Raw genomic sequence first — 12565 nt, forward strand, 5'->3', positions numbered from 1 at the left:
AGAGTATCTTCTTCTTCAACCCCCTCCCTTCCCCTTACTCTACTTATCTTATAACAGTCTTGCTGGGTATTTACTCTCCAGCACTTACCCTGGCCTCCAGGGTACATGCAGCGAAAGGCTCGCCCCAGCTCCTCGGCCTGAACACGGCCATCAGGGGTCAGCTCTCCACCCCACTTCAGTACCAGCAGGAGGGATGGTGCCAGGGCTTCTCTCTGTGGATCTGAGGGAAGAATGTGCAGTGGATCGGCCTTATCCAAGGGTTATGATGCGAACACATCAACATTAGGGCTTCCGACAAGAACATGGGTAATTACATGTAGACACCATCCACAGGGTCAAGAATAAGAGATCTGAGAGTTGGGCATGGTGTCACATGCCTGTAATACCAGCTTTTGGAAAACTGAGGCAGAAGAATTGCTGGGCATTTGAGGTCAGCCTGGGTTACATAGCAAGACCCTATCTTTAAAAAAAAAAAAGAAGAGGCCGGTGAGATGGCTCAGCTGGTAAAGGCATTTGCCACCAAGCCTAAGCACTCAAGTTCCATCCCCAGAGCTCCACAACTGCTCTGTGGCGTGTGTGCCCCACCCCCACTAAATAAGTAAAATATAATTCCAAAAATTTCAAAGAGGGCAAGGAGGAGGAGGAGGAGGAGAGAGAGCTGCTCACCTTGGCCCTCATTCGAAGCTTTCACCCCGTGGGGGTAGTAAGTCAGCTGCACCTTCCGATTAATACCTGAGAAGTGGCCATACCTGCGGGGAACAGCACCGGTTACTTTCTGCCCCGGGCCTCAGCTGGGGTTAGTGGCTCCCTGCCGCTGTGCCCTTTCTCACATCTCCAGCACGGACTTGAGCTGCTCCAGTTTCCCGGTCTTCTCCTCAATCTCCATGCCTGGTTCTTTCTCCAGTTCAGTCAGCAGCAGCCTTGTAATGTCCAGCACCTCCTAGAGAGACCACAGGGAACCGAGAGGTCCTTCCTTCTGTCCACTCCACCTTTCCGCCTCAGCCCCACACTGTCTCTCTTTCTTAGACTGGGGCTCCTGACCAGATCCGCGGCCTTACCTGGAGCTGCTCAGGCCGCTTCAGTTTTAACTTTCCCGTCTTGTATCCACCGTGTTTTTCAAATAGAGCAAAAAACCTGAAGAGTAAGAAGCAAGAAAACGATCAGAGCTCCTGGGAACTGTGTTCCCCCGACCCTCCCTCACGGAGAACTGTCCATTGACAAGAGGACATTCCCCCTACCTTGGGTGCGTCACCTCCATCTTCATCTTTTGCTTGGGAGTGCGATCTCCGTGACGGATAATCGCAATGACACAGCGGAGCTCCATCCTAAGATTGGGAGTTTCCTCAGAGCCATTCTCCCACCCAAACTCACCCCCCCCCCCCCCGGCCCCCCTTCACATTCTGGGTTAAAGGGACTGTAGCTAGTAAAGGCCAGGCGCTACTAGTTAGACAGCATAGGGTCAGCACAGGAATCCCAAATTTTATGCAGGTCACTTTGGATTTTTAACTTGTGCTTACATGGTGCCAGATGTGGTGGGGACGATGGGAATGTCCTCAGCTTCTGTGGGGATGGACCATGGTATCTGGAACTGTGGGGCAAGTTCCCGCATAATGGTGTTCCTAGGAGGCAAAACATAATAAAGTTGAATGAAAATAAATGAACAATTGTTTGACAGAAGGTCATACACATATATACACAATCATGCAGCAAAAGAAAGCATTAATATAAAGCCTGAAATATCCAAATATATACCCCATTAAAAAAAAAAAAAGAGGCCAATGAGATGGTTCAGCTGCTAAACGCATTTGCCACCAAGCGTAACCACTTGGCAGAAACAAATCCATGGCAGTGATAAGCCAGTTAAGGTTAATATTCCCTTTGGGTGTGGGAAAAGGATGTAACCTCAGCACTATACAGGGATTTCAACTATATTCTTTTTCTTTATTTTTGTCTTCAGACAGAATCTCATGTAGCCTAAGTTGGCCTCCAGCTCACTAGGCTAGCCTTGAACTCTTGAGTCTCCTAATCCCATGTCCCACAATCCCAGTGTTGGGATTTCAGACGTACACAACCAGGTTTAACTCATATATTCCTTTACTTTTTTTAAAGTGTATTTGACTCTGTGAGTGTTTGGCCTGCATGTATGTGTACACCTGTGTGCCCAGTGACAACAGAGGTCTGAAGAAGGCAATGATACCCTAGAACTGGAATTACGGATGGTTGTGAGCCACCATGTGGGTGCTGAGCCACCATGTGGGTGCTGGGAACCTAAGCCAGGTCCTCCGCTCTCAACTGCAGAGTCTTCTCTCTAATCCTGCTTTTATTTTCTAACACATGTGGAAAAAAAACAAACAAACAACTTTTTGTTTTTGGAGACAGAATCTGACTATGTATCCCTGGCTGGGCTGGAACTCATGATGTAGAGCAGGCTGGCCTTGAACTCTAAGAGATCCTCCTACCTCTGCCTCTCAGGTGCTAGAATTATAAGTGTGTGGTACCATATTCATCTTAAATTTTTAAATTAATTAACTAATTGATTAATTGTGTATGTGATACATATGTGTGGGCATAGGTGTGTGTGTGTGTGTGTGTGTGATGTATGTATGTGTGTTTGTGTATGGTATATATATGTTATATGTGTGTGTGATGTGTGTGTGTGTGTGTGTGTGTGTGTGTGTGTGTGTGTATGTGATGTATATGTGTGGGCATGGGCATGTGACAGAGGACAACTTTTAGTAGTGAGTTCTCTCCAGCTTTTATCTGGGTTCCGGGGACTGGACTCAGGTCATCAGGTTTGCATAGCAAGCTTGTTTACCATCTGAACCACATCTCCAGCCCTCACACATTTTGTTTGAGACAGTCTCACTCAGTAGCCCTGGCTGGTTTTGAATTCACAGAGAACTTTTACCTCTGCCTGCTGTGGATATTGCTCTGTGTAAATAAAGTTCTGATTGGCCAGTGGCCAGGCAGGAAGTATAGGCGGGACAAGAGAGAAGAGAATTCTGGGAAGTAGAAGACTGGGGAGAGACACTGCCAGCCGCCGCCATGAGAAGCAACATGTAAAGACACTGGTAAGCCACAAGCCATGTGGCAAAGTATAGATAAGCAGAAATGGGTTAATTTAAGATAGAAAAAGTAGATAACAAGAAGCCTGCCACAGCCATACAGTTTGTAAACAATGTAAGTTTCTGTGTGCTTTCTTGGTTGGGTCTGAGTGACTGTGGGACTGGCGGGTAAGAGAGATTTGTCCTGACTGTGGGCCAGGCAGGAAAGCTCTAACTACATCTGCCTCCCAAGCACCAGAATTAAAAGCATGGGCCATCACACCCAGCCTTCACATGTTCTTAATAGTATATTTTTTCTCATGTATCCCAGGCTGGCCTCAAACTCACTATGTAGTAGAAGACCTTGAAGTTCTATTTTGTATGTGTCTGTGTGGAGGTGAGTGGGTGGGATTATATTCACGTGTGCAGGTGTGTACACCCATCTATGTGAGCCTGTGGAGGTCAGAAGTCAAAGTCAAGTGTCTTCCTTGACCACTCTCTACCTTATGTTTTAAGACGGGCTCTCTCGTTGGTTGAGCTGGAGCTCGTGGATCATCTAGACTGGCTGGCCAGTGAGCCCTTAGGATCATCTTGTTTGTCTCCTTATTCTGGGACTGCAGGCCACTCCTGGCTTTGGACTTGGGAGCTGGGGATCTACACTTGGGTCTTCACGCTTGCACAGTGAGCACTTTGTGACTGAGCCATGTTCTCTGCCTTCAGTTGAAATATCGATTCCTCCCTACCCCGACATTGCCTTCACCTCCCAGATGCTGGGAGCCCCGTATGTACCAACACTGCTTTTATGAGGGACTGGGCCTTGAACCTGGGGCTTCAGGCAAGCATTCTACTACATCTCCAGCTCTTTTCAGACAGAGCCTTGCTATGTAGCATAGGCTTGCCTCAGACTTGAAACTCTCCTGTCTTGGTCTCATGAACATGGAATTATATGTGTGTACCATCGTACCTGGCCTTAATATATATTTTTGGGTTTTGTTTATTTGGTTTTTTGTTTGTTTGTTTGTTTTCGAGAGAGGGTTTCTCTGTGTAGTTTGGCTGTGCTCAAACTCACTCTGTAGATCAGGCTGGCCTCAAACTCAGAGATCTGCCTGCCTCTGCCTCCCAAGTGCTGGAATTAAAGGTGTGCACCACCACTCTGTAGCCTAAAGTGGCCTCAAACTTGTGGCAACCTTCCTACTGTGCTTATAGATGTAAACTATCATACCTAACATTTGTTTATTTTTTGAGACAGGGTCTCTCTATATAGCCCTGGCTATCCTGGAACCAACAGAAATTCACCTGCCTCTGCCACCCAAGTACTGGGATTAAAGGAGTGTACCACCACATCCTGCCCAACTCTTAATAGTGTGGGGTTTTTTTTCCATTAATTATTGTGTGCATAAGTGTGCATGATGTGTTTGTGGGTATATATGTGTGTGGAGGTCAGAAGACAAATTAGTGGAGTTGGTTCTCTTTTCCCACCTTTACAGAGGTTCCAGGGATCAAATTCTCATAGCTAGGTTTGTGGGGCATATGCACACACTTTATCCTCTGAGTCATCTTGCTGGCCCTCAAAAATGTTTTGTTTGTTTGTTTTTTGAGACAGGTTTCTCACTATGTAGCTCTGACTGGCCTGGAATTCACAGAGATCCATTTGCCTCTGGCTCCTGAGTGCTGAAATTAAGGGTATGTACCACCACATCTGGCCTAATGGTATACTTCTTAAGATAGACAGTGCTTGGCTAGAACTACCATATCCATGGATGCTCACTATATTCATCATTCCTTAGGTTTTTTTTCAATGGCTTATGTATTACATGCTATTTTAAAAGCAAAATCATACTATTATCACATTCAACAAACTATAATTATTTACACACGGGAGAGAAAGACATCTGTTAGAGCTGTAACTGTTAACAGCAATCATCTCTGAGGAATGCAGTACTGAGGCAGCAGGGGGCTGAGCAGTCCCTTCTCCTTTTCCAATTTTGACTTCTGAATCATTTTTAAAATAGTTAAAATAAAGAAAAGCTTTATTGATTTGTTTGTTTGTTTATTTATCTGTATGGCCTCATGTATCCCAGGATAGTCTCAGACTGCTTCCACCTCCCAAGTGCTGGGGTAACAAGCACAGATCATCACACCCAAGTTATGAAGAGAAAGCTCCTGAGCCCTCTTCCCGTACCCCAGCACACTATGTCTCTTACCCCAGAATCTTGGCACAATCATCATAATATTTCATCGAGTTCTTGACAAAGCTAAAGCCATTGACGTCGCACACAAAGGAGTGACCATTGGCACGAAGAAGGTCAAATCCACAAACTGTTTGCTGCAAAAAAGCAAGGTGACTCAGAGACGGCTCCCAAGCCCTGCCCCTGTTTCTTCCCTGCATCCCATAGCCCCCCGGGCCCATTCTACCTTAAAAGCCACGCAGACCTTCCTGGCCACCAGTTTTTCCATGGCGGTCAACATGACTGGATAGCGAACCTCTTTCCCCTCACTGTCTCTTTCCACCTTCCCATCCAAAGCTGGAGACTTTCTCGCTTCAGCATGGGCATAATCTGGCCCCACTGTATACACCTGCAGGTACATAGCATCACTGAGCATGCCCACAGCTCACCCTGCATGTGAGAAGACAATATGAGCACTAGGCCTGTAGACTATTCCAGAATAAAAAACAAAACTCTGCACAGCCAGGAGTGGCGGCACCCGCCTTTAATCCCAGCACTGAGCGGGCAGAGGCGGGACTTCATGAGCTCAGTGACAACCTGGTCTACACAGCAAGTCCTAGGTCAGCCAGAGCTACATAGTGAGACCCTGTCTTAAAACAAAGACAAGACAAACGGAAAAACTCTCCGAACACTAGGAATACAAAGACTGGGGTCATGAGATGGCTGCATAGGCAATGATGTTGGCTGACAAGTCTGATCATCAGGATTCACATGGCTGAAGGAGAGAAGTGACTCCCAAAGTTATCCTCTGACTCCATATGCATGCTATGGTGCACACACACACACACACACACACACACACACACACACACACAAATCAATAAATAAGACAACTTTTAAAAAAGAATACAGAGACTGATATTTCTGGTACCAAGCCTTATTCTAGTGATATTACAAAGGTTTCTCCGTAGAACTCTGGCACTATTGTCTAGTCCTTATTAGATAGTAATTTCCCAATGCTTTACAATTTACTATGGTACCTTGGTCTTGCTCTGATAGTGAAAATGAGAACATCTACATCTCATGCGTTATCTGTACTTGAATGTGAAAGCCAGTTGAAATCACACTTTATTTTCTAAGATCCTACCCACGTACTACCACTTGCTTCCCAAGCATCTCAATCCCACCCAGATGTTTATAACATTTTAAAATCTCTGTATCCACCATAACCTTAACATCTGTGCCATCTGTTGGCATAAACTCCTCATAGATGTACGATCCTGTCTTCCGGACGCTGCTCTCGGGGGAGTAGACACTGCTCCGGCTGCCAATCTTTAGGAGGAAAGAGAAGGGGAGCAACACTGCCTCAGGCTCCAGGCTCGGGCCACAGATCCCCTCTCCATTCCCAACAACCTCAGTCTGTCCTTCTACCCTCTGATTTTCTAGATGCTTGATGTCTCCTGTACCTTACGGAAGAGGCGCTGGCTTCCTCCTCCAGCAGAGCTGGGGTAGTAGATGTAAACATTGTGGTCCTCTGCACTCACTGGCTTCTCCACAAAGGGCTTGGGAAAGACAGCCCCATTGACCTCCACCTGGTCTTCACCTTCTATCAGGTTGCACTCTGAAGATGGGCGTGTGATCATTCTTAGGGACTGAGTTTGGAGAGTATTTCCAATTCCTCTTTCCCTGGGGTTTTAATCTATACAACCTTTCAAATTTTATGACCTTGTCCTATAACAGATATGGCAATGCTTATATATGGCATTTAGATATGATAATACCTATATAAAAGTTCAAAGGCTCTACCTAAAGACCTATGACTCTGCCTATAATACAATAGTCAAAAGCCCACACAGATCTGTAGAGAGGAGATGTTTATGGGACAGATACGGGGCTAAATCATGGGAATCAAGGCAGGAAATGACCAGACACAGCCAGTTACTTACCCTCAGGACAGGCGGGGTCACGGTTGAGTACAGCATATCTTGGCAGATCGATACCTTCCTCCTGCAGGATCCGGTACACCTCCCTCCTGTCTCCCCAAAACAAATCAGTCAAGTACAGAAGGTGGGGGTGACAAGGGGGAGAGACACAGGGAGCCATAACTCAATACGATATGGTACAAAAATGAAGCACGTTTGTTTGACTCTGCCCAGCCCAGAGTAGGCCTCCTAAAATGGGCATTTCAGGCTCACCCACCCCTATGGTCCACAGGAAGCTCTACCTATCTTGGATGTAATACTGCATGGCCAGATCATTGATAAGGAAGGGATTTCGGAGCTTGGAGTAAGCAACAGCTTTGTCCAGAGGAAAGCCTGTGACGGAGAAAGAAATGAAGAGACCAGAGCAAGTGAAAGAGGCAGAGCGAGAGGCAGCGGCACGGACCGTGACCCGTTAGAGCTAGCGGTGCCACTGAGCTCCTCGCCACATCTAACCCAGCACTCATCTGCCCAGCTCCTCAAGTCTAGGATATTTATCAGGAAAATAAACACAACTACATGGAGGATCCTCCCAGAGATCCAATTCTCTAGGAGAACCTAAGTGCCTTTGAGTCGTCTTGTGTGGCTGGGATATGGGCTTTCACCTACACCCGGCAAACCCTGAAACAGAAGGCAAACTCCTCTTCACTGTTCCCTCGTGTGGTGAGAAGCCTCTTTCTGACTAATGGGATAAGAGGAATTCCATCCCCATCCCCAGCATCCCCATCACCACCCTTCCTTCCCAGAGCCTAACCTTTGGAGTGGAAGGAAATGAGACAGTGGCAGGATGGCCAGTTCTCCACAGGTTCGTTGAGGATGACATCTTCTCCCAGGATGACAACAGTCAGGTAGTCAAACCTGCAGAGTCGCTCTAGGATTTGGGTCATTGGCTTGGACTTAGATTTCTTGGTCATGGCACAGATGCCAACAATAATTTGAGGTTCTGGAGGCTACAGAAAAGACATGCAATCAGGAACTCCAGATTCCCACATATATCACCTCCAACACTGTCCCATCTTTCTAAGGCAGTCTCTTGTCAGGACTTTGGACCTAAGGGATAGGATGCCTACTACAGAAGAAGCCTGGAGGAATAGCGCTTCTCAACAAAGAAGCAGCAGTGACCATGAGGCGACAAGAGGGGGACATTTGAGCAGGGGTTTCAGAGACTGACAATCTCTAGTCAGGACAGAGCCTGTTTACCACAGGGAGTCTGTGCTTGCAAAGAACAGAGATGTCTCCATCTGTGGACCGTCAATTCTCTAGGGCAGGGGCCCCAACACCGAGCTCTTTCCCTGGCCCTGGACTTACCACTTCATCCTCCTCGTCCTCAAGGAGCTCACTGTCACTCTCTTCCATCCTCATGTCTATTCCACAGGTGCCCAAGCCCTCATCTCCAGCTCCGAGGAAGAAGTGGGCTGTAGTGCTCTCGTCCTCATTGGCCGTCAATGACCACATCCCCGCCGGAACACCCACTCATCCCGCTCTGCAGGAGTGGGTACCCCATCAGCTTAGAAGCCAGCACCCTTACAGTGGGTAGGGATGGGGTATAGGGAACTAGACAACGAGAGGGAACTACAAGGGTACAAGAGGAAAGAGAAACGAGGCTATGGAAAGAACCAATAGGAAAAGGAAGCTGCACTATGACTTGGCATGCCTAAAGAGAAGCAGGAGCAAACCAAGGACTCTCTTTCTTCCCGGTTCCCCTACCCTGGCCAAGAACTGGTAAGAGGATCAGGAGATTAAGCCTTACAGTGCTGGCATGTCCCTGATTCTGCCAGCAGGAAACAATGTTAACTCCAGGCAGCAAATTCTTCAAGGAAGCAGTTCTTCAAGGGAGACTACTGTTGATTCCTACCAAGAAAAGGTCGGAGTGACACTTATTTCAAACTCTGGATGCATTCCACATCGTTTCCCAGCTCTCTCCACCTCCCCATGGCACTGATAGGAGTTGCGGGCAGAGCGATGCTACAACTCCAGAGCTCTGCCTTTAAACTCCACCCTTGTTACTATCTGTATTAGCTCAAGAAACGGGTGTCGAGGACACCCTCCACTCTGAGCATGGTCTAGGGACATTACTGTCTCCTTCACCCACACCACCTTATAAAAGAGATATCTAAATCCAGAGAATCAGCTCCAGGAAAGAAGTCTGGTGCTGCTTGGGAGGCTGACACTGTAAACATGCACACAGCAGTTTTCAATCCATTCTCAAACTGCAATCCCAGTGATCCATCCACTGTCCTCTAGTACTAGAGACCAATGCTGGTCTAAGACAAGGTCCTTTATAGCAGCAGCTGCATTGGAAAAAATCCTAACTAAGGCCATATTTTGGTAAGACTACCTTCTGAATTCGGATCAGAACAAGCTGGCAGTTCCACTTCTGTGTGCATATGCCTAGAGTTTTAGCGGAAACTCCAGTGATTTTGCTATGCCGCAGAGAGATCTGTCAGAGGACATGCCTAGTTACTAGAACTTGGAAAGGTGCTATACTAGTTTCTAGTGAGCAGACATCAGGAATGCCATGAGAAATTCTAAGATGTATATGCTATCTCAAGATCTACTCAGTCCTAAACATCAGCAGCACCAAGGTAGATAGACGGCGGCTAGGGCACACTCTCCCACACTCGGGAACACACAGGAAGACATTCTTCCCTTCTCTAGCTTACTGTTGCCTAGGGAAAACTAAGAACAATTCAGATGCCATAAGAAGAATGGTAAACTATGATGCCGTATATAGAAAAGGAAAACAAAATACCAGATTTTAAAGATGAATGAGGGCCAGCAAGATGGTTCAAATGGAGGCACTTGGTGCCAAGCCTGATAGTCTTGAACCCTAGAACCTACCTGGTGGAGGGAGAGGACTGACTTCCACAGGTTATCCTCTGACCTCCACATGTGCTACAGGTCCATAAACATACACACTAAACATGTAAGTTATATACAACAGTTTCCAACCACAAAACGTCAAGGTAAACACGGAGCACAATCTATTTGCATAAATAAACATCACGAGATATTTATGACTGAACATGCAATTAGTACAAGTTTGCTGTTGGTTTGTTATTCTTGTTATTTTTAAGCATGACTTTTATATGTATGGGTGTTCTACCTGGAGGTATCTCTGTACATATTTATTCTGGGAACAGAACCCAGGTCCTCTGAAAGAACAACCAGGCATCTTATTCATTAAGCCATCTTTCTGGCCCCCAGTTAGTAGACTGAATCTGGGTGTGGTGGTGCATGCCTTCAACACCTGAACTTGGGAGGTAAAAGCAGGGAGATCTCTGTGAATTCAGGGCTATCCTGGTCTACATTGTGAGTTTCAGGACAGCCAGGACTCCACAGTGAGGCCTATCCCCAAAACAAAACAAAATACATAATTTTAAAAATGGACTGAAAAGACACCAAATCTGTAACAGTAGTTACATTCAAAGAAAAAAAGAGAATGATGTTTTCAATGATGCCTATACAACCTTGCCTATAAATAAATGTCTATTTTCAAAACTCAAAAAGATTGGAAGCTAATACAAGCAAGGCTAATATTTGCTAATAATGAATTGTAAGGGTATGAGCAACTATTGTTATTTTCCAAAAATAAAATGGAGTCACTCAACAGAAATTTCCCACGGTTGATAGTTCTCAGAAACACTGTCAACCCTAATGAAGCCAAGATCTCCTTGAGTAAAATTAGTTAACTTACAGAGTTTTAAAGTCTTCAATAATTCCGCCCTCTATTTTAATTTAAAAATCTTCCATTACAACTAGGGTTGCAGCTTTGATTAGAAAATTATAGATGACCTTTACATAGACCTTAGCCATCTCAGTCTTGATCATCTGATGCCTCGATTGCTCAACCACAAGACAGAACATTCTTCTCCTTGACGTCTCCAGTTATGCACTGCAGTGTGCACATGCACATGCCTCCTGACTGACAGACCATTCCTTTGAATTCCCTTTTAGTGACCTAACCGTGGCATTCCCAAAGATATCTCACATTCTCCCCAGTTAGAACCTCATCACACTCTTGTGCCTTTTCTGAAATGGGAGCTCTCCCTGTGTCTAGGATGCCCTTTCCTGAAGTCTTCCCCACTTTTCTTTCTTTTTTTCTTTAAACAACAGCCAGCTGTGTTCTTGGGATTGTACTACAGCCCTGGGATGGGAGAAAATAGGATGGAGACGTCTGCTCACAAACACGGACTGAAAGGAGATGACGCTCCAAATTCATAGTAAACAAAGCAAACACAGAAGCCTGGCGGGAACAGCCAGGACAGTCAAGGGCTTATTGAGATGTACTTCTGGGAGAAGCTGGGGTTTTAATGTGGTGTTTCCAAAACCACGCTCCTGTTCTCTGTGCTCTTTCCCCTTCTTTTTCTCTCCAAACTTCGTTGCCTAAGGGCAGATTCTGCAGGGGGGTAAAGGGCAGGCTTACTATGGAAGGGAGGGAGGAAAGGGGTGGAGGAAACAAGGAGACTATCTAGGGGCACCGGTGCTAAATTAGACCTGGAGCCGGGTTAGAGCAACCGTGGGCTGGAACTTCTTTAGCTCTTAGAGTTGAGGGCAGTTGGCATGGACCTCTAATTTCTTGTCATCACTTTGCCTTTGATAGAGGTTCCAACAACAGTCAAGGAAACCAACACAGGAACTCCTCACACCACCACCACTACTGAATTTTCCCACCTTCAAAAGTGTGCCCCGCCCACCTCCCGTTGTTTAGAGGCAATGTCTCACAGTGTAGCTCAGGCTGGCCTCAAACTCATTGTAATTCTCCTCTCTCAGTCTCCCAAGTGTTGGGATTACAGGCGAAAGCCTCTCTGCCTGCTTCCCACTTCCTTCCTAAGGCAAGTTTAATGTTTCCGACATATTCCTTATTCTGACACCAGTCAACCATCTGCTGCCTGTTCTGTGTCAGCTCACTCCTCCTGCCTTCTCTCCCCAATCTGTGACAATGGCTCTTCACTGACTCCCCTAACCTCACTCCCTACACTGCCTGCTGCACCCCAATCACTGATCAATTAATGCAACGAATCCAGCCAATTCTCCCACTCAGTGACTCTCAGAAGTAAACAACACTTCAAACCTGCACATGAGTCATCATACTTGCTAACACTTTTTTTTTTTTTTAAGAGACAGACTCTATGTAGCCAAGGATAGCCTTGAACTCAGGATCCGCCTGCCTCAGCCTCCAGGGTACACTGGGTAGCATCTTTCCGTTAATGATGAACACTTACTGACCCCCTACACCGAGGATCCCCTATCACGAGACGTGCCTTCCTCACACTAGCCCTGCTGGAGGTTCACCTCTCCAACAGTAACCCGTTCCTCAGCAGACCCTCTGCCCTGGCCAGCCCAGTCCCCTTCCTCACTCCGCCAGCACCCA

The 12565-nt window shown here is 46.5% G+C and overlaps 1 protein-coding gene across 16 annotated transcripts in view; it reads right to left on the reverse strand.

The window, feature by feature from the left end:
• Ppip5k1 (diphosphoinositol pentakisphosphate kinase 1) overlaps positions 1–12565 on the reverse strand; it is a 44796-nt gene that overhangs the window by 31697 nt on the left and 534 nt on the right. For 11 of the 16 annotated variants that reach the window (XM_036183496.1, XM_036183505.1, XM_036183504.1 and 8 more), the window contains exons 2-15: positions 8500–9042; positions 7946–8141; positions 7437–7527; positions 7159–7244; positions 6679–6833; positions 6443–6544; positions 5460–5621; positions 5249–5370; positions 1518–1619; positions 1239–1325; positions 1059–1134; positions 831–940; positions 667–749; positions 89–220 (exon numbers count right to left, since the gene is read on the reverse strand). In XM_036183496.1, coding sequence (XP_036039389.1) covers positions 89–220; positions 667–749; positions 831–940; positions 1059–1134; positions 1239–1325; positions 1518–1619; positions 5249–5370; positions 5460–5621; positions 6443–6544; positions 6679–6833; positions 7159–7244; positions 7437–7527; positions 7946–8141; positions 8500–8646 — 1651 coding nt within the window. In that variant the 5' untranslated portion in view covers positions 8647–9042. The remainder of the gene's footprint in view (positions 1–88; positions 221–666; positions 750–830; positions 941–1058; positions 1135–1238; positions 1326–1517; positions 1620–5248; positions 5371–5459; positions 5622–6442; positions 6545–6678; positions 6834–7158; positions 7245–7436; positions 7528–7945; positions 8142–8499; positions 9043–12565) is intronic. The other 5 variants (XM_036183499.1, XM_036183491.1, XM_036183490.1 and 2 more) reach the window with 4 other exon arrangements.

This window comes from Onychomys torridus, chromosome 4 (genome assembly GCF_903995425.1).
Source record: "Onychomys torridus chromosome 4, mOncTor1.1, whole genome shotgun sequence".
NCBI lineage: Eukaryota > Metazoa > Chordata > Mammalia > Rodentia > Cricetidae > Onychomys > Onychomys torridus.